Source organism: Ylistrum balloti, unplaced genomic scaffold (assembly GCF_031769215.1).
Source record: "Ylistrum balloti isolate Yb309-2 unplaced genomic scaffold, AGI_CSIRO_Ybal_v1 Utg371510, whole genome shotgun sequence".
Classification (NCBI taxonomy): Eukaryota; Metazoa; Mollusca; class Bivalvia; order Pectinida; family Pectinidae; genus Ylistrum; species Ylistrum balloti.
Window position 1 is genome coordinate 66,146 of NW_026782780.1, and position 26,281 is coordinate 92,426.

The following is a 26,281-nucleotide window of genomic DNA, read 5'->3' on the forward strand; positions in this document are numbered from 1 at the left end:
TATGACGTCACAGGTTTGGGTGCCCGAAAACGAGGTCAACGCCTCTCAGCCAAAGGTGTGTTTTTCAGAAAAGTCGCAATTTCTCAGTAACGGAACATTCCACGGCATTCGCGTTTTCGGCATAGTGTATTTTATGTGCAGAACTATTTTTCAAGGTCAACATAGCTGACCTCTCAGGGTACACTTTAATCTTAAAGAATAAAGGTTAAAAAGCATTTTAATGTTCAGTTGTTAAAATCCAATATGGTAGTCCAACATTTTGTTCTTTTGATTAGCCTAAAATCAAAACAGCACAATGGTAGAAATCTACATATGGAACCAATCCTACTTCTGAGGAAATAGTGACAGATAACTTTCAAGTTCCAAGATGGCCGTCTGACGGTCATGTTGTCTTTATGATCAGTAAAAAATGTAAAAATAGAGACCAGTTATACTCAATTGGGCCACACATACATGTATGAAATGTGACAAAACTAACCCAGTACTTCTCAAAAAATCATCGTCATAATCCAAGATGGCCGCCTGTCAGCCATTTTATTTTTCTGCCCTGCTCCAAAATCAATATTACATAACTACGAACTAATGGTATTCCAGGCTTTTTCATGAAATTACGGGGACGACGAACTACGGACGTAGGGCGATTTGAATAGCCTACAATAATTCATTTTTCTGTTTGTGGGACAATGGTCGGAGTAGTATTTGGAGCGGAGATATTTCATTTTATGTACTTCATTCTATATTCATTCTATATGGTTGGCGAAATGAAACTCAGATTCTGTACACAGAATAAATGTTTTATCCTTACATTGAATATAAATTATTTGACTTAATTGGTCTATAGACTTATCCCACAATACGTCCCTGCCCACAATGACAATCTTATATGGAGATTTTTAGTGGGTCGGTGTAGTAATGGTACAATCTAATTATATTTACATTCGAAAAGGTTTCTAAGAATTTGAACAGGAACAAAAGTCAATGAAAATTGAAGAGGAACACGAAAGAAATGTTGGCATTTTTTATTGGAACAATGATCAGAGTTCTATGCTGCAAATAGTCCTAAACTCAACATCGTGATATGTACAATGTTTCCTATCCCAATAAGCAACTATATAATGACTGAATGAATGGTTTGTTGCTATACGTGCCATTATATATTATATAGTAAGTTCAATGCAAGGTGGCAGAATGACTGGTATATTTCACCGCTACACAACGATGATCCAGAGATACGAATAGGGTCTTCGCGCCAACTATTTAATGACATTTTCTCTATTTTTCTCTTTTTACTTAAAAAACAGAAAAGGATGTTTTACGGATGGACAACGGGCGATCGGAACAATCCATCATATGTTAGTAGGATAAAAAAGACAACAAATGAAAAATTGATAATAGTAATTACCAAAATAGTGGTTTTTCGACTTTCTTTTTTTGGTACGAAACTACCTAATTGTGGTAATGCATATCCCTGAGTCCTGGTCAGAAATGCGCTTATATGAGAGAGATGAGCGTCTGGGTTAACAAGCGCTATTTTGACACCGAGTTGCTATTTGGGAAGGCCGGGGATTCCCCTCGATATTACGGTACTTCCTTGAAAATTTCCAAACGGGAATATGCCTTAGTTAATTGTCGATTTTCTATGTTAAAAATGGTGAAAGAAAGGAATAATGTGCGACCGGGACAAGAACACGACGAAAAAACACAAACGGAAAACGTTGTGTATTCTTCAGGTAGGTAGAAGAGCGATCATCTGCTGAGATTATTGAAAATTTGTTTAGTTTATGACGTCTGTCTGTTCGGTCAAGTTCATTTCGTTACAGCTCAATGACTTCATACTATGTTCTGCATGGCTGATTACACCATTAGTCCTGTTGTTTTTCGTGTTTACATTAAGTGACGTAGATGTTATTTGTTAAGACTGGTTGTATATGAAACATTACATTAAGGATATCAGTGTTGGGTGGTGTGGGTTACAATAGAAATATACGTCATGTCTAGACCTATTTGGAGATAAGTGTAGGGTTCAATATGTGGAGGGCTTTCTGATGGAAATTTTGTAATAACAGAAGGAAGTTATTAAATGGGAATAGAGGGACAGATTGAAAAGATTTTTTACATCCCATATATGGGATGGTCTCTAATAAAAGAATGATTGCTCACGCAGAGAAAACAGGAAGTGTGGGCACATTGAATTGACGTGTAAAAAAAGTTATCTGTTTATATTTGAAAAACAAAATCACCATATCATACAACATTATAATGTGGAACTGTAAAAATACTGGTAAATCCTGAATTAGTGAAGTAGATAATTCAAACATGGTGCATACAGAAATAATATATCCTTATAATTTGGAGATAAGGATATTTTTCTTATATTTAGAAAAAGAAAATCCAAAACAAAATAGCAATAGAAGTTTAACCTGTGTCACATTTTTGTGACAGTGAGAAGCATTTGTATCTATTGTTGCTAAGGACAACAAAACCAGAACAAATCATAAAATTGACAGTCATTATGTAATGTTTTTTTATCATCAAATCAATGTAAAATGTGCCCAAAGAATACAATAATGAAAAGTAAGCAAAAGCTTAGTGAGAAATACATGGGTGGAAGTGAAAGTGTGTATGGATGAAGGGTTGTTAGCAAGACCAACACTGTGATAAATGTTTCTGGGTTCTGTATTAACACTTTTCAAAGAAATGACATGAAGTCAGATTCCAAATGTCAGTTTCATCATTGTTGTTATTAACACCATCATGTCATTTCAAAACTGAGAAAATCTAAACTTATCTAGATTAACATGGATGTCATATTTAATGTATCTATAAATCATCAAGACAATATACACATCATTGGAAGTACTGGTAAGTCAAAATAAAAAAAAAATCCCATTTTACAGGGATGTTATAATTCTGATCAAACTCTGAAATTCCTCATATCAGCTGTCATTATAACTTAAAAACTTTCTGAAACAGTGATGAGGGTTGGAGAACACTCTGAAGTAGACGATGATGAAGAAAAAGATTTGGGAAGTTTGAGTATTGATGACATTATCAACCACATTGAACAACTCAAGATCAAGGATGAGAAAAAGGTAATTTACTGATGAAAAAAATTATCAACGAGATAATGAAAAGAATCATCATTTTTATCATTTCAAGAAACTACATCATTTTACCAAAAAATATTTTGAACAATTGAAATGATAAATGTTTAACACTGTCACTATTAATTAAAATCTATAGAAAACCATGTACAAATCCTGGTAAAGTGAAATAAAGATTTTTACTTCGTAATATTTATGCTAAACCTTTTTATAAGTACCCAACCAAACTTAATTTTTATGTGCTTGTAACATGTAATAACTGAAAATATGATACAGTTTGTTATAATCCTCACCATAATTATACAGTAATTTTTGTAGGACTTTTCAGGCCATTTCCAGAACACTGGTTCCAAAATTTTGATGAGTCCCAATACTAAGAGATATGTAATGGGTTCTCATAATTTAATTGAGTCCCACAAAAAAAGTATGTGTCCAAATATCTGAGACCCAAAAATTACTGATTGTAAAAAGCATCCCAGGATAGTTGTGAAAAGTCAATTACCATCAGTATGTGCAAGATCCATTTTATTATTTTTTTTTGACAGGAGATATCGATTGAGTCAGAGCTAATACTTGTCTTCATTCACTGCTGCTTAAAATCTAGCCTACTTGTAAGATAGGATTTTTTTTTTACTTTTTCAATTTTGCAGGAAATTTTTACAGCAAGAGGAAAAATAAAAACACATCAAATAGATGAGAGATTGTATCCGTACCAGAGTTCCCAGCTGGACATACAGCTGTATAAAGTTCAAACCTCCCATCCAGAGTACAAGTTTCAACCAAATGTTCAACAGCCATACCAGAAATATGTACAACCCTCTATTCAGCCAAGTTTCGTGCCAAATTCGGTTAAAAAACATAGTAACTATGTTGCTGGGGTTGATGAAAGATGCCGATTTTGGATGAAGCCCAAAGAAGAATTCCAATACTTGCAAAAACATGGCCATCCCCTTCTCCCAGGAAATGATCAACAAAGTGGACAGTGGGAAGTTGATGGCCGTGCCCGAAAGCTGACAAGTGCCAACAACAATAAATGTGTGAGAAAAGTTGCACCGAGGAGGATAAGGAAACAAAAACAAGCGACAGATTTGACAATGTCTGATGGTGTGGTAATGACATTTGCAGATGATGGGTGTCCCAATGAAGACTTCACAGGTAGTCTTATCAGTTTGTTTCAGCTTCAACTGTAACTGTTGTCAAGTAAGGTTAAAGGTGTTAGATGAGGACAGATAAACTAAGTAAAATTTAGAGAGGAAGTGGCGTGAGTTGATGAATAAAAAAGGCTTTTGTATATTCTGATTACTTATGTAAAAGTTAAATTTTTTTTCTTTAAGAGAGTTTCAGTTGTTTTGTTATCAGCAGGGCTCTCACACCCCATTTTGGGACTGGGGCCCGGAGCCGTTAGAATGGGGAAAAATAGCAGCGTTTTCCTTAGAATTGGGAAAACTTGGGGTCTAAGTTAGGAAAAATTGCATTGGGAATATTCGGCCCCAAATCTGGCAGATCAAGAGCCCTGATCAGAGCATCATTGTATAACTGTCGGTGGATTTTCAAAGACAATTTTTCATAAAAAGGTAGAAGGTCATATTCAGGACAGATATAGAACACTTTGGAGTTTATATGACCTTGTCAATGGAGATTTTCAGTCTCATTTATGACCATTTTGCCATTTTTGTATACAGATTTTAAGGAAGTGTGATAGCTCCCTCTTACTGCATATAGAACCAGTATATATATATATATATGTAACCCTGTTAAATACTAGCATCAGACTAGTAAACCAGAGGTCCTTGGTTCGAATTCTATTGAAGACATGACATATATAATGACCTCTGTTACTTCAGGGTATTTCCAACATTGTCTGTCAGTCTGTCAGAATTTTGACTTGAATCACAAAAAACTATAAGTGGTGTCAACATGAAACATCATAGGTAGATAGATAATGATAAGGAGAAGTGAAGTGTACAAGAATTATAACTCTCACTTGCATAATTTAGGAGTTATTGCCCTTTGTTATTTTTCTTAATTTAGTTTTGTCAAAATTAGCAATTTTGGAACTAGCATTAATTTGGGGAGCATCCATCAGTTCTGTTGTTTATCATTATAAATGTTGATCTTCTTTTTAACACAGATGGACTGACTCTTGATCTGGATGTGGACAGCTGTCAACGGGAAATGCCTTTCTCCGAGACAGCCTGGGAAGATGATATCCCAAAGTTGGATTTCCGGCCACAAGATCTCATGGAAATATTTGAAAGTAGTCCGCAGAGTCACATCTATTCTAAAGGTGATAATCTTGGGTACTCTCCCTTGTCACCTCTAGAGACAATATCAAATTATCACCCATCTCCAGGGCGCATGGATGAGGTGTACAATCAGGACACCAATGATAAACCATCCAGTCCGGAACAGAGTACAGATGAGTGTGAGATTCTAAACTCTTCAAATCATTCCAGCCCATATCCTCCAAGTCAGAGGGGCATCTCTCCAGTGTTTCGTAACAGTAATGTGACTGATATTGTAGTGTGTTCCCCAAAAGAGCTCTCTCCAGGGGAGATAAAAAAGTTGGAGCAGATAACAGAACACCTGAATGACTCTTTCACTCTCCTGGACAACCAAACATATTTTGACTGGATTTCCTGTGACATAGATGGAGACAGGTTAGTAATATGTTATTTTACAGATATCTCCTGCCATATTGTGTTACCTTGCAGGATGTTAACCATTAAAAAAGCTTCAGCTGAGATTAAGACAATCCTAATTGAATGGGCTTATTTCCTGAAGGCTGTGGTTAGGATCATCCAGTCTGTTTGCCTGGTTTATTGCCCACTGACCAGTGTCCATTTGCAGTGGAGTTTTTTTTGTAGTGGCTAGTTGTTATCTAATAGAATAACACATGTGAATTCTGTCTGATGCCGTCCAGAACGATTCAAGTGTCTAAGATCGTAGCCATGTCAGCACAGACTTGTGTATTTTTCAGCTTCTTGTGAAATACAAACTGCCATGGATAGAGTTATGAAATGTAATAACCTTGAGTATGAATAAAAAAAGAAAAAAAACCCATAATTTTCTATGTTTAGAATTGATATTTAATGTTTGCTGACTTGACAGTGTGCTGCACTCTTGTATGATCGCTGAAACAAGCCCTCAGTTTATCTTGTTATTGATCCAGTCACTCTGCTCTGAAGGAATCCTATCTTCTATCATAAACCTACAGAACCAGATGTTAAGGGTAAGTATGAGTTCACTTATCATAGATAATGATGTAAGTACAAATTTACTTATCATAAATAATGATGTAAGTATGAGTTAACTTATCGTAAATAATGATGTAAGTACGAGTTCACTTATCATAGATAATGATGTACATTTCATTTTACAAAATTGTCGATGCCATGTAAATTGTGTGATAATCTCAGTTGGCTGACATATAGATTGCGAGTGAGTCAGGGGCTGGGTGTAATAGAGGACAATGACATAGTATATGGTTGTAGATAGGGTTAAAAGAGTCAGAATGAAGCAGAAGACACTTACACTTCTGGAACACTTGGTCTTATTGTCTGAAGTCTCTGTAGAAATCTTTCTGTTGTTGATATCTTGCTTTAAATTCATTGAATTTGAGTTTTGATTATAATCGTGTTGATATTTATTTTTAACTAAACAGCAATGAAGATGTGTGAGCTTATTGTCAGATGTATTCAGTAAGAAGCTTAGTAGTTTCAGTTACCGCCCCAACAAGAAATGTTAAGAAATCAATGTAGACTTTGTATGAAGGGAAGGAAAATTTGTGTAGAATATTATTATTGTATCAACAGACAGCTCTGTTCCTGGCCGTGACGGAGGAGAAGGAGGACGTTGTCCAAGCCCTCCTGGATAATAACGCTGACCCCAACATACAGGGAAAGGTAATAACATCATTCTGTATGAATATGGAAAAGAAACAATGGTACATACACCTTTAACTCTACCACAGTTCAGCTGTACTCCATGATATTACCCTTACCTACAAGTAAAGATGATAACATCATACTGTATAAATATAAAGAAACAAATGGTACATACACCCTTAACTCTTACACAACGTAAATGTACATACAGCGACAAAGTTCCGTTATACAGGAAGGGATGTTTTGGAAGGTTTAAGAACTCATTCTGTCATGTAAATAATGTTTTAGTTTAAACTATATTTTATTCACTTGTTTAACAATATTATAAATACATTTTACATTAGATTTGGGATGTTTTATCTATCATAGAGTTATTTATATTTTGAAAAAAAAGATCAACATGTAACAACGTCTATATGACCTAATGTCACATGATCTTTTACAGGTTTTGGGTATAAATGACAATTATGAACTGAGATCACCACTCCACCTAGTGGCAGAAAAAGGAGACGATTCATTACAGATGTTACAAATTCTGCTTGACTGTGATAAGACTCAAATTGACTTGCGAAGTGAAAGTGATCGTAAGTTTCTATAAAAGTATACACAAGATATCACATGTAGATTTAGGTTGGTGTAACTGAACAGAGGAGAAAAGGGTGGTGCCAAGTAGCTAGGGCCATTCTACTACTCAATCAGAATTTGACAATTTTGTTTTATTTTAAAATTCATAAAACTTGATACTCATTAAGCAGAAATCACAAGAGTTTGTCAGGACAATTTAATGTTTATTTTCAAGCCACCTCCTAAAAAACCCCAAATTTTGTAGGATTTTTTCGGTTAGTCCAGAACACCATATACAAAATTTTGTTGAGTCCTATCACTAAGAGATGAATTGGGTCCTCAAAACTTAAATGCTTCCCACAGGAAAATCGTGAGTCAAGGACTAAAATATTTGAGTACCGAAAATCACTGATGTGGTGAAAATGGGTGAAAATGCTTTCCTTAAAAGATCAGCTTATCACTGAATGTTCACAAAATGGCAGCGTAGTGTTGGAAACCCTCCTTTATAAATGTATGCTTCACTTATAGGTTGTGGTGGCTGACTGTCTTTATCACATGGCCTCTACTTCTGGGTCGCAAGTTTCAGGATGACTGTCTTTATCACATGGCCTCTACTTCTGGGTCGCAAGTTTCAGGGGTAGGGAGGGGGAAGGGGGTTGTCAGATCAGGAAAACTTATTTCTAAATGTGTCTGTCTTATCCTGTTTCATTTTTTAATATATACCTTAAATATGATTCAATATTCAAATGATGAAACAAAGGAAATAGGGAGCTATTGGCATACTGCAGTGTCCATCCATCTGTCCAATTGTTTGTGTAAAGTCGTTCTTGTGGTTTTAAGTGGTAGTAGATATACAGCTTACATTTGTGATATCATCTTTTGACAAAATGGAAGCCACTGATTGGTTGTTTATGGGAGGTCATGGGAGGTCATGCTGATTGGTTGTTTATGGAAGGTCATGGGAGGTCATGCTGATTGGTTGTTTATGGGAGGTCATGGGAGGTCATGCTGATTGGTTGTTTATGGGAGGTCATGGGAGGTCAGGCTGATTGGTTGTTTATGGGAGGTCATGGGAGGTCATGGGAGGTCATGCTGATTGGTTGTTTATGGGAGGTCATGGGAGGTCATGCTGATTGGTTGTTTATGGGAGGTCATGCTGATTGGTTGTTTATGGGAGATGGATGGTATGCTTTGACTTGAGAGTCTCATTTTCTTGCTGTATTTAATGCCCTTGTTGTGTTGTGGAGTGGACGTGATAATGTGCTTGAAGTTTTACGGCTCAATATGATCACAGTTATAATAATGAGAATTTATGGATACATAATATTGTGATGGGCATACAGAAGTTGTAACTGTCGTCCTGATAATGACCTTGCAGCTGTCGAAACATGTTGACGACATCTAGATCTTGGTAAAGAAGATGACTGTTCTTGGATGTTGAGAAATCTTCATTTCCACATTTTAAATGTATTTGTAGGAAGGACTGCCTTACACATAGCCCTTTTATCTCACTGTTTCCAAAAACCAGAGAAGATAAAGGTTAATTGTTCTAGGACCATCCAGCTATTGATTCAGTATAACGCTGATGTAGAATTAATGGTAAGTACAGACAACTTATATAACCATTGATTCTTATAACTGGAAGTTTACAAACTTGTAAATTCAGTAGAGATTTGTGTGTTATTAGGGCTTTAATGGAAACCTCCATACTCCAAGTGTTACTCTCACTATCACTCTCTGTAACTCTGAAAACATCCTCCATACGCCAGGTGTTACTCTCACTATCACTCTCTGTAATCATCCTCCATACTCCAGGTGTTACTCTCACTCTCTGTAATCATCCTCCATACTCCAGGTGTTACTCTCACTATCACTCTCTGTAATCATCCTCCATACTCCAGGTGTTACTCTCACTCTCACTCTCTGTAATCATCCTCCATACTCCAGGTGTTACTCTCACTATCACTCTCTGTAATCATCCTCCATACTCCAGGTGTTACTCTCACTCTCACTCTCTGTAATCATCCTCCATACTCCAGGTGTTACTCTCACTATCACTCTCTGTAATCATCCTCCATACTCCAGGTGTTACTCTCACTCTCTGTAATCATCCTCCATACTCCAGGTGTTACTCTCACTATCACTCTCTGTAATCATCCTCCATACTCCAGGTGTTACTCTCACTCTCTGTAATCATCCTCCATACTCCAGGTGTTACTCTCACTCTCACTCTCTGTAATCATCCTCCATACTCCAGGTGTTACTCTCACTCTCTGTAATCATCCTCCATACTCCAGGTGTTACTCTCACTCTCTGTAATCATCCTCCATACTCCAGGTGTTACTCTCACTCTCTGTAATCATCCTCCATACTCCAGGTGTTACTCTCACTCTCTGTAATCATCCTCCATACTCCAGGTGTTACTCTCACTCTCTGTAATCATCCTCCATACTCCAGGTGTTACTCTCACTCTCACTCTCTGTAATCATCCTCCATACTCCAGGTGTTACTCTCACTCTCACTCTCTGTAATCATCCTCCATACTCCAAGTGTTACTCCCACTATCACTCTCTGTAATCATCCTCCATACTCCAAGTGTTACTCTCACTATCACTCTCTGTAATCCTGGAACCATCCTCCATACTCCAGGTGTTACTCTCACTCTCTGTAATCATCCTCCATACTCCAGGTGTTACTCTCACTCTCTGTAATCATCCTCCATACTCCAGGTGTTACTCTCACTCTCTGTAATCATCCTCCATACTCCAGGTGTTACTCTCACTCTCTGTAATCATCCTCCATACTCAAGGTGTTACTCTAACTATCACTCTCTGTAATCATCCTCCATACTCCAGGTGTTACTCTCACTCTCTGTAATCATCCTCCATACTCCAGGTGTTACTCTCACTCTCACTCTCTGTAATCATCCTCCATACTCCAGGTGTTACTCTCACTCTCTGTTACTCCCACTATCACTCTCTGTAATCATCCTCCATACTCCAAGTGTTACTCTCACTATCACTCTCTGTAATCCTGGAACCATCCTCCATACTCCAGGTGTTGCTTTCACTCTCTGTAACCCTGGAACCATCCTCCATACTCCAGGTGTTACTCTCACTATCACTCTCTGTAACCCTTGAACCATCCTCCATACTCCAGGTGTTACTCTCACTCTCTGTAATCATCCTCCATACTCCAGGTGTTACTCTCACTCTCACTCTCTGTAATCATCCTCCATACTCCAGGTGTTACTCTCACTCTCTGTAATCATTCTCCATACTCCAGGTGTTACTCTCACTCTCACTCTCTGTAATCATCCTCCATACTCCAGGTGTTACTCTCACTCTCACTCTCTGTAATCATCCTCCATACTCCAGGTGTTACTCTCACTCTCTGTAATCATCCTCCATACTCCAGGTGTTACTCTCACTCTCACTCTCTGTAATCATCCTCCATACTCCAGGTGTTACTCTCACTCTCACTCTCTGTAATCATCCTCCATACTCCAGGTGTTACTCTCACTCTCTGTAATCATCCTCCATACTCCAGGTGTTACTCTCACTCTCTGTAATCATCCTCCATACTCCAGGTGTTACTCTCACTCTCACTCTCTGTAATCATCCTCCATACTCCAGGTGTTACTCTCACTCTCTGTAATCATCCTCCATACTCCAGGTGTTACTCTCACTCTCTGTAATCATCCTCCATACTCCAGGTGTTACTCTCACTCTCTGTAATCATCCTCCATACTCCAGGTGTTACTCTCACTCTCACTCTCACTCTCTGTAATCATCCTCCATACTCCAGGTGTTACTCTCACTCTCTGTAATCATCCTCCATACTCCAGGTGTTACTCTCACTCTCTGTAATCATCCTCCATACTCCAGGTGTTACTCTCACTCTCTGTAATCATCCTCCATACTCCAGGTGTTACTCTCACTCTCTGTAATCATCCTCCATACTCCAGGTGTTACTCTCACTCTCTGTAATCATCCTCCATACTCCAGGTGTTACTCTCACTCTCTGTAATCATCCTCCATACTCCAGGTGTTACTCTCACTCTCTGTAATCATCCTCCATACTCCAGGTGTTACTCTCACTCTCTGTAATCATCCTCCATACTCCAGGTGTTACTCTCACTCTCTGTAACCCTGGAACCATCCTCTATACTCCAGGTGTTACTCTCACTTTCACTCTCTGTAACCCTGGAACCATCATCCATTCTCCAGGTGTTACGCTCACTCTCTGTAACCCTGGCATATTTCATATCACACACCTCAGATCTTTAATGGCATTTGTAAAAGTCTGATGTTCTATATACAAAATTATCAAAGCCAAACCCCCCTCCTCCTCTCTCCCCCCCCCCCAAGAAAAAACCTAACAAAAAACAGATGTCAGAATTGTAAAAGTTATTGTACCTATATAAACTGATATGCTAACTTCTATACAGTCATTGAAGGAGATGCAGTATGACAATGCCTTTGAGATATAACTTTGTTTGTTTTTAGGAAGACTGTAGTAGTAAGACCCCCATAATCATGGCCATTGATACGCGGGACTATAACCTTGTGAAAACTTTCATTAATTGTGTCGAAGAGGAAAAGGAAAAAGACATGATTCGTTGTATCCTGGAGACTTGTACGCGTGCCGGTGATACGCCTCTTCATATCGCAGCAGGGGCAAACATTGTGAAGGAGGACAAGGTTAAACTGCTACGGTTACTTGTAAATCGTGGAGCCAACACTCATATCGAAAACAACATCAAACAATTACCAGAGGACATCGCTAGTCGTGATCTGGTTAGTTCATAATGGTCATGTGACATTGATATTATTCCCTGTTCTTTTTACATCCATTTCTCAGCTTATTTTAGGTCAGTTGAATAAAACTTTAAATGGAAAAATTTTCATAAGATGAGTACCTTCCAGTCATCAAAATTAATTTTATCTAAAGTCTTCATTTAAGCCATGTGACCTGGTTCACACTAAAACATCAGATATATATGTCAGAATGTCTGTTGTAATACTTATTTGTTTTATTCTGAATTTTATGGTTTTTTTAATCTTGTAACATGATTTTCTCTTTTTACTTTTCCAGTGGAAAGCTGCATTTAGGTGCTAAGGATACTGACAAAGGAGTGACAAGATGTGAGATTCTGACAGACAAAGGAGTGACAAGATTTGAGATTCTGAGTGACAAAGGAGTGACAAGATGTGAGATTCTGACAGACAAAGGAGTGACAAGATGTGAGATTCTGACAGACAAAGGAGTGACAAGATGTGAGATTCTGACTGACAAAGGAGTGACAAGATGTGAGATTCTGACAGACAAAGGAGTGACAAGATGTGAGATTCTGACAGACAGTTACAAAACACTTTCAAATCCTCCTCCATATTTATGTATTGCGGAGTTATCTGCTCTTGTGAATAGTTATTAATTGTTGTCATTAGTTTGGAATTGAAAATTTCATTGTTGGCGGAGTTGCACATAGTGCATATCTGGGTTATAGTATGGTGAATGTTGGGCGCGCTGGCGGGTGGGCAGGGAAAAGAGGTGTCAGTTTTGTAGAATCAAATCCTCCTAGAGTTTTTGACATAGAAGCTTGAAATTTTGTAGGCTGTTTTAATATATGTTGTAGATATGAACCTCCTATCATGAATTCATTCCAGACATTTTTCTGGATTTTCTGGACTATGGAACTTAGTCCTTTCCGAAGTTTGACAGGGAAATGGGGTACCAGTTTTGTAGAATCAACTCTTCCTGGAGTTTTTGACGTAGAAGCTTGAAACTTTGTAGGATGTTTATATATAAGCTGAAGATGTACACCTATTATATTAAGAATTCTTTCCTAACGTTTTTTCTTGATATTCAAGGCTTTGGAACTTAGACATTTTCCAAGATGACCCCCTTAATTGTCTTATAAATACCTTATAACATTGCACTCATCCCGCAACCCGGCCAGTTGTGGCTTTGCCCCATTTTTATGTCATTAGTTTGCAATTGAAAATTACATTGTTTTTTCACATATTTATGATGTTACTTAAACAAATACCATAACAATTAATGTTTGCACACAAGAGCAGATAACTCTGAATTATCAAAAGATGGGACACTGTCCAGTATTTACTGGAAAATGTTGTTATTTTTTAGGGGTCAAATATTTAGCAATTTACGCAGATTGAAAAAAATTGCGAAATATTAATTACTTAAAATTTCATTTATAATCGGTAACATAGACCTGGATTTTTTCTTTACTTTCATGCTTTTTGTGAAATCACAATAAATTTGAACTATCAGACATAGCACCTTTAACAACACTGCAAATTCTGTAATGAAACAGTATTTCCCTGACTGGAAAATTATTCTTTTAATGCTAGTTGTAATTTATTGGAACTGTGAATCATTTTCAGTCATGGAAGAATGTTCCCAGACAGTGGAGTGAAGTATAAGTTGGATTTGTATAGGAATTTGTGGAATGTTGGATTTGTATAGGAATTTGTGGAATGTTGGATTTGAATAGAAATCTGTGGAATGTTGGATTTGAATAGGAATCTGTGGAATGTTGGATTTGAATAGGAATCTGTGGAATGTTGGATTTGAATAGGAATCTGTTGAATAGGAATCTGTGGAATGTTGGATTTGAATAGGAATCTGTGGAATGTTGGATTTGAATAGGAATCTGTGGAATGTTGGATTTGAATAGGAATCTGTGGAATGTTTAATTTGAATAGGAGTCTGTGTAGTGTTTGATTTGAATAGGAGTCTAAGTAATGCTTGATTTGAATAGGAGTCTAAGTAATGCTTGATTTTCTCCACAATCATTTTTCCCTCATAGGCATTATTCATCAAAACTTTTTAGTAAATAATTACTTCAAAGTTAAATTTCTACTCTCGAAATATTATAAACAGTGATTGCATAAAAATTTAATTTCTAAAAAATATTTTTTTTCTTCAGACCCTTTTATTGAATTTTTGTTGTTGTTTTAACCTGTTACTGTTTGTGAGTTATACAATTTATAAATGTGATATAATGACAATGATATGTGTTATTCAGATTGTACGTTTTAATGTTATGTCTAATTCTATGACATATGTTGTTAACAGTATATGTATATTGTAATGATGCTAGATATTGTAGAACACGATACTGTAAATCACTTATATTTCAAGTAGAATTTATTTTTGTATCAATAGCTAGCGTTACGCATCACATATTCAGATCCGTCAGTATCATTTGTACAAATATAACTGTGGATGGTTTCTGTTAGGTTAACCTATATTGGAGTCTTGCGGAGCTGATATGCCTAATTATAGCTCAGCATTCAAAAATTCAATGTCATTTGTAGATCAGTGGTCACGGAATGAACGCGACTATGTCTTAAGTGGTAGGTCCATCAAATATTTAAATTACCATGAAGTAAAATATTCTATTTTTAATATATATGTTCTTTCTGCCATGGAGACACAAAGTTTGTGAATTTTTGCCCCCAAACTTTTAAATTTCAGCCTCACCATTTATCATATTTTTGATAATATGCATTGTGCCACTTTGATACAGATAAACTCTGCTATCACTCTGTGTAGGTCCTTAGGTTTGGATATTGGCTTTTCTGTTAGCATACAACATCTTACAAATCTTCATAATGTTGATGAGTTTCAAAAACTGGTTTTTTTCTACTTAACTATGCTTTGTGGTTTGTTTCAAATTTGTGATTTTTTACGATATTTTGCTATCACATCCTTCAGGTTTAAAATAACATCTATTTATCATATTATTGCTTTGTAATTCAGTGCTTGAATTAATCTTTATGATACACTCATACTCACACACGGATGACATTGTAGATGTCACACAGTTGACGTTGTAGATGTCACACACACAGATGACATTGTAGAAGTCACATACACAGATGACATTGTAGATGTCACACACACAGATGACATTGTAGAGGTCACACACACAGTTGACGTTGTAGAAGTCACATACACACAGATGACATTGTAGATGTTACACACAGATGACATTGTAGATGTCACACACACATGACATTGTAGATGTCACACACACATGACATTGTAGATGTCACACAGTTGACGTAGATGTCATACACAGATGACATTGTAGATGTCACGTACACAGATGACATTGTAGATGTTACACAGATGACATTGTAGATGTCACACACACATATGACATTATAGATGTCACACACAGATGACATTGTAGATGTCAAACACACAGATGACATTGTAGATGTCACACACACAGATGACATTGTATATGTCACACACACAGATGACATTGTAGAAGTCACACACAGAGATGACATTGTAGATGTCACACACACACACATGACATTGTAGATGTCACACACACAGATGATATTGTAGATGTTACACACACAGATGACATTGTAGATGTTACACATGACATTGTAGATGTCACACAGTTGATGTAGATGTCACACACAGATGACATTGTAGATGTCACACAGTTGACGTAGATGTCACACACACACACGACATTGTAGATGTCACACACACACAGATGACATTATAAATGTCACACACACACAGATGACATTGTAGATATCACACATACACACAGATATCACCATAGAAAGGATAGCACATGTGTATAGCTAAGAAGACATAAAGTTTTACATATAACAGGTTTTTTGTAAAGTTGTTCATAGAAAAAGTTTTCTGTAAAATTGTTCATAGAAAAACTTTTGTGTAAAACTTGTCACTTTTCCTTCCTACATGTACATATATCTGTGTACGTGTGTCATATCCATCATGACTTTGTCACAAGTTGTTAATAAAATATCTCTAACAAAATGTTCACTGATTTGTATTTATTTGTTCCTAATAATATACTCTGTGATTCCTTCCTCACAACAGGCTTAACTCTCCTTAAAGGTACTACTGCCTCAGGAGATATCACATTCACCACCTTATCACACTGTACTACCAAGTTCTCTGGTCACCACCTTATCACACTGTACTACCAAGTTCTCTGGTCACCACCTTATCACACTGTACTACCAAGTTCTCTGGTCACCACCTTATCACACTGTACTACCAAGTTCTCTGGTCACCACCTTATCACACTGTACTACCAAGTTCTGTGGTCACCACCTTATCACACTGTACTACCAAGTTCTGTGGTCACCACCTTATCACACTGTACTACCAAGTTCTGTGGTCACCACCTTATCACACTGTACTACCAAGTTCTGTGGTCACCACCTTATCACACTGTACTACCAAGTTCTGTGGTCACCACCTTATCACACTGTACTAACTAGTTCTCTGGTCACCACCTTATCACACTGTACTAACTAGTTCTCTGGTCACCACCTTATCACACTGTACTACCAAGTTCTCTGGTCACCACCTTATCACACTGTACTACCAAGTTCTCTGGTCACCACCTTATCACACTGTACTACCAAGTTCTGTGGTCACCACCTTATCACACTGTACACAGTTCTCTGGTCACCACCTTATCACACTGTACTAACATGTTCTCTGGTCACCACCTTATCACACTGTACTACCAAGTTCTCTGGTCACCACCTTATCACACTGTACTACCAAGTTCTGTGGTCACCACCTTATCACACTGTACTACCAAGTTCTGTGGTCACCACCTTATCACACAGTACTACCAAGTTCTGTGGTCACCACTTTATCACACTGTACTAACTAGTTCTCTGGTCACCACCTTATCACACTGTACTAACTAGTTCTCTGGTCACCACCTTATCACACTGTACTACCAAGTTCTCTGGTCACCACCTTATCACACAGTACTACCAAGTTCTGTGGTCACCACCTTATCACACTGTACTACCAAGTTTTCTGGTCACCACCTTATCACACTGTACAAACAAGTTCTGTGGTCACCACCTTATCACTCTATACTAACAAGTTCTGTGGTCACCACCTTATCACACTGTACTACCAAGTTCTGTGGTCACCACCTTATCACACTGTACTACCAAGTTCTGTGGTCACCACCTTATCACACTGTACTCAGTTCTCTGGTCACCACCTTATCACACTGTACTAACAAGTTCTCTGGTCACCACCTTATCACACCTTATCACACTGTACTGTACCAAGTTCTCTGGTCACCACCTTATCACACTGTACTACCTTACAACTGTACTACCAAGTTCTGTGGTCACCACCTTATCACACTGTACTACCAAGTTCTGTGGTCACCACCTTATCACACTGTACTAACTAGTTCTCTGGTCACCACCTTATCACACTGTACTACCAAGTTCTCTGGTCACCACCTTATCACACAGTACTACCAAGTTCTGTGGTCACCACCTTATCACACCTGTACTACCAAGTACTGTGGTCACCACCTTATCACAGTTCTGTGGTCACCACCTTATCACACTGTACTACCAAGTTCTGTGGTCACCACCTTATCACACTGTACTACCAAGTTCTGTGGTCACCACCTTATCACACTGTACTACCAAGTTCTGTGGTCACCACCTTATCACACAGTACTACCAAGTTCTGTGGTCACCACCTTATCACACTGTACTACCAAGTTCTGTGGTCACCACCTTATCACACTGTACTACCAAGTTCTGTGGTCACCACCTTATCACACTGTACTACCAAGTTCTGTGGTCACCACCTTATCACACTGTACTAACAAGTTCACCACCTTATCACACTGTACTACCAAGTTCTCTGGTCACCACCTTATCACACACTGTACTACCAAGTTCTCTGGTCACCACCTTATCACACTGTACTACCAAGTTCTCTGGTCACCACCTTATCACACTGTACTAACAAGTTCTCTGGTCACCACCTTATCACACTGTACTACCAAGTTCTGTGGTCACCACCTTATCACACTGTACTACCAAGTTCTGTGGTCACCACCTTATCACACTGTACTACCAAGTTCTGTGGTCACCACCTTATCACACTGTACTACCAAGTTCTGTGGTCACCACCTTATCACACTGTACTAACAAGTTCTCTGGTCACCACCTTATCACACTGTACTACCAAGTTCTCTGGTCACCACCTTATCACACTGTACTACCAAGTTCTGTGGTCACCACCTTATCACACTGTACTAACAAGTTCTCTGGTCACCACCTTATCACACTGTACTACCAAGTTCTGTGGTCACCACCTTATCACACTGTACTACCAAGTTCTGTGGTCACCACCTTATCACACTGTACTAACTAGTTCTCTGGTCACCACCTTATCACACTGTACTACCAAGTTCTGTGGTCACCACCTTATCACACTGTACTAACAAGTTCTCTGGTCACCACCTTATCACACTGTACTACCAAGTTCTGTGGTCACCACCTTATCACACTGTACTACCAAGTTCTGTGGTCACCACCTTATCACACTGTACTACCAAGTTCTGTGGTCACCACCTTATCACACTGTACTACCAAGTTCTGTGGTCACCACCTTATCACACTGTACTACCAAGTTCTCTGGTCACCACCTTATCACACTGTACTACCAAGTTCTGTGGTCACCACCTTATCACACCAAGTTCTGTGGTCACCACCTTATCACACTGTACTACCAAGTTCTCTGGTCACCACCTTATCACACTGTACTAACAAGTTCTCTGGTCACCACCTTATCTCACAGTACTACCAAGTTCTGTGGTCACCACCTTATCACACTGTACTGGTCACCACCTTATCACACTGTACTACCAAGTTCTGTGGTCACCACCTTATCACACTGTACTACCAAGTTCTGTGGTCACCACCTTATCACACTGTACTACCAAGTTCTGTGGTCACCACCTTATCACACTGTACTACCAAGTTCTCTGGTCACCACCTTATCACACTGTACACAGTTCTGTGGTCACCACCTTATCACACTGTACTACCAAGTTCTCTGGTCACCACCTTATCACACTGTACTACCAAGTTCTGTGGTCACCACCTTATCACACTGTACTACCAAGTTCTGTGGTCACCACCTTATCACACTGTACTACCAAGTTCTGTGGTCACCACCTTATCACACTGTACTACCAAGTTCTGTGGTCACCACCTTATCACACTGTACTACCAAGTTCTGTGGTCACCACCTTATCACACTGTACTACCAAGTTCTCTGGTCACCACCTTATCACACTGTACTAACAAGTTCTCTGGTCACCACCTTATCACACTGTACTAACAAGTTCTCTGGTCACCACCTTATCACACTGTACTACCAAGTTCTCTGGTCACCACCTTATCACACACACAAGTTCTGTGGTCACCACCTTATCACACTGTACTACCAAGTTCTCTGGTCACCACCTTATCACACTGTACTACCAAGTTCTGTGGTCACCACCTTATCACACTGTACTACCAAGTTCTCTGGTCACCACCTTATCACACTGTACTAACAAGTTCTCTGGTCACCACCTTATCACACTGTACTACCTCTCTGGTCACCACCTTATCACACTGTACTACCAACTAGTTCTCTGGTCACCACCTTATCACACTGTACTACCAAGTTCTCTGGTCACCACCTTATCACACTGTACTAACAAGTTCTCTGGTCACCACCTTATCACACTGTACTAACAAGTTCTCTGGTCACCACCTTATCACACTGTACTACCAAGTTCTCTGGTCACCACCTTATCACACTGTACTACCAAGTTCTCTTGTCACCACCTTATCACACTGTACTACCAAGTTCTCTGGTCACCACCTTATCACACTGTACTAACAAGTTCTCTGGTCACCACCTTATCACACTGTACTACCAAGTCACCACCTTATCACACTGTACTAACAAGTTCTCTGGTCACCACCTTATCACACTGTACTACCAAGTTCTGTGGTCACCACCTTATCACACACTACCAAGTTCTGTGGTCACCACCTTATCACACTGTACTACCAAGTTCTGTGGTCACCACCTTATCACACTGTACTACCAAGTTCTCTGGTCACCACCTTATCACACTGTACTACCAAGTTCTGTGGTCACCACCTTATCACACTGTACTACCAAGTTCTCTGGTCACCACCTTATCACACTGTACTACCAAGTTCTGTGGTCACCACCTTATCACACTGTACTACCAAGTTCTGTGGTCACCACCTTATCACACTGTACTAACAGGTTCTCTGGTCACCACCTTATCACACTGTACTACCAAGTTCTGTGGTCACCACCTTATCACACTGTACTAACAGGTTCTCTGGTCACCACCTTATCACACTGTACTACCAAGTTCTGTGGTGTACTACCAAGTTCTGTGGTCACCACCTATCACATCACACTGTGGTCACCACCTTATCACACTGTACTACCAAGTTCTCTGGTCACCACCTTATCACACTGTACTAACAAGTTCTCTGGTCACCACCTTATCACACTGTACTACCAAGTTCTCTGGTCACCACCTTATCACACTGTACACAGTTCTGTGGTCACCACCTTATCACACTGTACTAACAAGTTCTCTGGTCACCACCTTATCACACTGTACTACCAAGTTCTGTGGTCACCACCTTATCACACTGTACTAATTAGTTCTCTGGTCACCACCTTATCACACAGTACTACCAAGTTCTGTGGTCACCACCTTATCACACTGTACTACCAAGTTCTCTGGTCACCACCTTATCACACTGTACTACCAAGTTCTCTGGTCACCACCTTATCACACTGTACTAACTAGTTCTCTGGTCACCACCTTATCACACTGTACTACCAAGTTCTCTGGTCACCACCTTATCACACTGTACTACCAAGTTCTCTGGTCACCACCTTATCACACAGTACTACCAAGTTCTCTGGTCACCACCATATCACACTGTACTACCAAGTTCTCTGGTCACCACCTTATCACACAGTACTACCAAGTTCTCTGGTCACCACCTTATCACACTGTACTACCAAGTTCTCTGGTCACCACCTTATCACACAGTACTACCAAGTTCTCTGGTCACCACCTTATCACACTGTACTAACAAGTTCTCTGGTCACCACCTTATCACACTGTACTACCAAGTTCTGTGGTCACCACCTTATCACACTGTACTACCAAGTTCTGTGGTCACCACCTTATCACACTGTACTAACAAGTTCTCTGGTCACCACCTTATCACACTGTACTACCAAGTTCTCTGGTCACCACCTTATCACACTGTACTACCAAGTTCTCTGGTCACCACCTTATCACACTGTACTACCAAGTTCTGTGGTCACCACCTTATCACACTGTACTAACAAGTTCTCTGGTCACCACCTTATCACACACACAAGTTCTGTGGTCACCACCTTATCACACTGTACTACCAAGTTCTGTGGTCACCACCTTATCACACTGTACTACCAAGTTCTCTGGTCACCACCTTATCACACTGTACTAACAAGTTCTGTGGTCACCACCTTATCACACTGTACTAACAAGTTCTGTGGTCACCACCTTATCACACTGTACTACCAAGTTCTCTGGTCACCACCTTATCACACTGTACTAACAAGTTCTCTGGTCACCACCTTATCACACTGTACTACCAAGTTCTGTGGTCACCACCTTATCACACTGTACTAACAAGTTCTCTGGTCACCACCTTATCACACTGTACTACCAAGTTCTGTGGTCACCACCTTATCACACTGTACTACAAGTTCTGTGGTCACCACCTTATCACACTGTACTACCAAGTTCTGTGGTCACCACCTTATCACACAGTACTACCAAGTTCTGTGGTCACCACTTTATCACACTGTACTAACTAGTTCTCTGGTCACCACCTTATCACACTTTACTAACAGGTTCTCTGGTCACCACCTTATCACACTTTACTAACAAGTTCTCTGGTCACCACCTTATCACACTGTACTACCAAGTTCTGTGGTCACCACCTTATCACACTGTACTCACACTGTACTACCAAGTTCTGTGGTCACCACCTTATCACACTGTACTACCAAGTTCTGTGGTCACCACCTTATCACACTGTACTACCAAGTTCTCTGGTCACCACCTTATCACACTGTACTACCAAGTTCTCTGGTCACCACCTTATCACACTACTAACATGTTCTCTGGTCACCACCTTATCACACTGTACTAACAGGTTCTCTGGTCACCACCTTATCACACTGTACTACCAAGTTCTGTGGTCACCACCTTATCACACTGTACACAACTGGTCACCACCTTATCACACTGTACTACCAAGTTCTCTGGTCACCACCTTATCACACAGTACTACCAAGTTCTCTGGTCACCACCTTATCACACTGTACAAACAAGTTCTCTGGTCACCACCTTATCACACTGTACTACAAGTTCTCTGGTCACCACCTTATCACACTGTACTACCAAGTTCTGTGGTCACCACCTTATCACACAGTACTACCAAGTTCTCTGGTCACCACCTTATCACACTGTACCAACAAGTTCTCTGGTCACCACCTTATCACACTGTACTACCAAGTTCTGTGGTCACCACCTTATCACACTGTACTAACAAGTTCTCTGGTCACCACCTTATCACACTGTACTACCAAGTTCTCTGGTCACCACCTTATCACACTGTACTACCAAGTTCTGTGGTCACCACCTTATCACACTGTACTACCAAGTTCTGTGGTCACCACCTTATCACACTGTACTACCAAGTTCTCTGTAACCACCTTATCACACTGTACTACCCAGTTCTGTGTTCTCCACCTTATCACACTGTAGTTCCAAGTTCTGTGGTCACCACCTTATCACACTGTACTACCAAGTTCTCTGGTCACCACCTTATCACACTTTACTAACAAGTTCTCTGGTCACCACCTTATCACACAGTACTACCAAGTTCTGTGGTCACCACCTTATCACACTGTACTAATTAGTTCTCTGGTCACCACCTTATCACACTGTACCAACAAGTTCTCTGGTCACCACCTTATCACACTGTACCAACAAGTTCTCTGGTCACCACCTTATCACACTGTACTACCAAGTTCTCTGGTCACCACCTTATCACACTTTACTAACAGGTTCTCTGGTCACCACCTTATCACACAGTACTACCAAGTTCTGTGGTCACCACCTTATCACACTGTACTACCAAGTTCTGTGGTCACCACCTTATCACACTGTACTAATTAGTTCTCTGGTCACCACCTTATCACACTGTACCAACAAGTTCTCTGGTCACCACCTTATCACACTGTACTACCAAGTTCTGTGGTCACCACCTTATCACACAGTACTAACAAGTTCTCTGGTCACCACCTTATCACACTGTACTAACAAGTTCTCTGGTCACCACCTTATCACACTGTACCAACAAGTTCTCTGGTCACCACCTTATCACACTGTACTACCAAGTTCTCTGGTCACCACCTTATCACACTGTACCAACAAGTTCTCTGGTCACCACCTTATCACACTGTACTACCAAGTTCTCTGGTCACCACCTTATCACACAGTACTACCAAGTTCTCTGGTCACCACCTCTGGTCACCACCATATCACACTGTACTACCAAGTTCTCTGGTCACCACCTTATCACACAGTACTACCAAGTTCTGTGGTCACCACCTTATCACACTGTACTACCAAGTTCTCTGGTCACCACCTTATCACACAGTACTACCAAGTTCTCTGGTCACCACCTTATCACACTGTACTACCAAGTTCTCTGGTCACCACCTTATCACACTGTACTACCAAGTTCTGTGGTCACCACCTTATCACACTGTACTACCAAGTTCTCTGGTCACCACCTTATCACACTGTACTAACAAGTTCTCTGGTCACCACCTTATCACACAGTACTACCAAGTTCTGTGGTCACCACCTTATCACACTGTACTAATTAGTTCTCTGGTCACCACCTTATCACACTGTACCAACAAGTTCTCTGGTCACCACCTTATCACACTGTACCAACAAGTTCTCTGGTCACCACCTTATCACACTGTACTACAAGTTCTCTGGTCACCACCTTATCACACTTTACTAACAGGTTCTCTGGTCACCACCTTATCACACAGTACTACCAAGTTCTGTGGTCACCACCTTATCACACTGTACTACCAAGTTCTGTGGTCACCACCTTATCACACTGTACTACCAAGTTCTCTGGTCACCACCTTATCACACTGTACTAACAAGTTCTCTGGTCACCACCTTATCACACAGTACTACCAAGTTCTGTGGTCACCACCTTTATCACACTGTACTACTCACCACCTTATCAAGTTCTCTGGTCACCACCTTATCACACTGTACACAGTTCTCTGGTCACCACCTTATCACACTGTACTACCAAGTTCTCTGGTCACCACCTTATCACACTGTACTACCAAGTTCTGTGGTCACCACCTTATCACACTGTACTACCAAGTTCTGTGGTCACCACCTTATCACACTGTACTACCAAGTTCTGTGGTCACCACCTTATCACACTGTACTACCAAGTTCTGTGGTCACCACCTTATCACACTGTACACAACTGGTCACCACCTTATCACACTGTACTACCAAGTTCTCTGGTCACCACCTTATCACACTGTACTACCAAGTTCTCTGGTCACCACCTTATCACACTGTACTACCAAGTTCTGTGGTCACCACCTTATCACACTGTACTACCAAGTTCTGTGGTCACCACCTTATCACACTGTACTACCAAGTTCTGTGGTCACCACCTTATCACACTGTACTACCAAGTTCTCTGGTCACCACCTTATCACACTGTACTAACAAGTTCTCTGGTCACCACCTTATTGTACTCTGGTCACCACCTTATCACACTGTACTTCTGTGGTCACCACCTTATCCCACTGTACTACCAAGTTCTGTGGTCACCACCTTATCACACTGTACTACCAAGTTCTGTGGTCACCACCTTATCACACTGTACTACCAAGTTCTGTGGTCACCACCTTATCACACTGTACTACCAAGTTCTCTGGTCACCACCTTATCACACTGTACTACCAAGTTCTGTGGTCACCACCTTATCACACTGTACTACCAAGTTCTGTGGTCACCACCTTATCACACTGTACTAACAAGTTCTCTGGTCACCACCTTATCACACTGTACTAACAAGTTCTCTGGTCACCACCTTATCACACTGTACTACCAAGTTCTCTGGTCACCACCTTATCACACTGTACTACCAAGTTCTCTGGTCACCACCTTATCACACTGTACTAACAAGTTCTCTGGTCACCACCTTATCACACTGTACTACCAAGTTCTCTGGTCACCACCTTATCACACTTTACTAACAAGTTCTCTGGTCACCACCTTATCACACAGTACTACCAAGTTCTGTGGTGGTCACCACCTTATCACACTGTACTAACAAGTTCTCTGGTCACCACCTTATCACACTGTACTACCAAGTTCTCTGGTCACCACCTTATCACACTGTACTACCAAGTTCTGTGGTCACCACCTTATCACACTGTACCAACAAGTTCTCTGGTCACCACCTTATCACACTGTTCTGTGGTCACCACCTTATCACACTGTACCAACAAGTTCTCTGGTCACCACCTTATCACACTGTACTACCAAGTTCTCTGGTCACCACCTTATCACACTGTACTAACTAGTCCTCTGGTCACCACCTTATCACACTGTACTAACTAGTTCTCTGGTCACCACCTTATCACACTGTACTAACTAGTTCTCTGGTCACCACCTTATCACACTGT

The 26,281-nt window shown here is 39.9% G+C and overlaps 1 protein-coding gene across 1 annotated transcript; it reads left to right on the forward strand.

The window, feature by feature from the left end:
- Window positions 1-1,584: 1,584 nt before the first annotated feature.
- LOC132562778 (uncharacterized) lies at window positions 1,585-14,161 on the forward strand. The gene is made up of 10 exons (XM_060227543.1): window positions 1,585-1,730; window positions 2,974-3,092; window positions 3,755-4,259; window positions 5,236-5,764; window positions 6,216-6,336; window positions 6,920-7,009; window positions 7,437-7,575; window positions 9,033-9,154; window positions 12,064-12,354; window positions 12,653-14,161. Exons 1-10 carry the CDS (start codon window positions 1,640-1,642, stop codon window positions 12,674-12,676), a joined length of 2,031 nt encoding a protein of 676 aa, XP_060083526.1. The 5' UTR covers window positions 1,585-1,639; the 3' UTR covers window positions 12,677-14,161.
- Window positions 14,162-26,281: the final 12,120 nt, after the last annotated feature.

Excerpts from the sequence above, each read along its gene's own strand:
- LOC132562778 (XM_060227543.1), top strand. The coding sequence starts at position 1,640 with ATGTTAAAAATGGTGAAAGAAAGGAATAATGTGCGACCGGGACAAGAA. Across the intron at positions 4,260-5,235 it reads TCCCAATGAAGACTTCACAG|ATGGACTGACTCTTGATCTG; the intron begins GTAGTCTTATCA and ends TTTTTAACACAG. Across the intron at positions 6,337-6,919 it reads TACAGAACCAGATGTTAAGG|ACAGCTCTGTTCCTGGCCGT; the intron begins GTAAGTATGAGT and ends TTGTATCAACAG.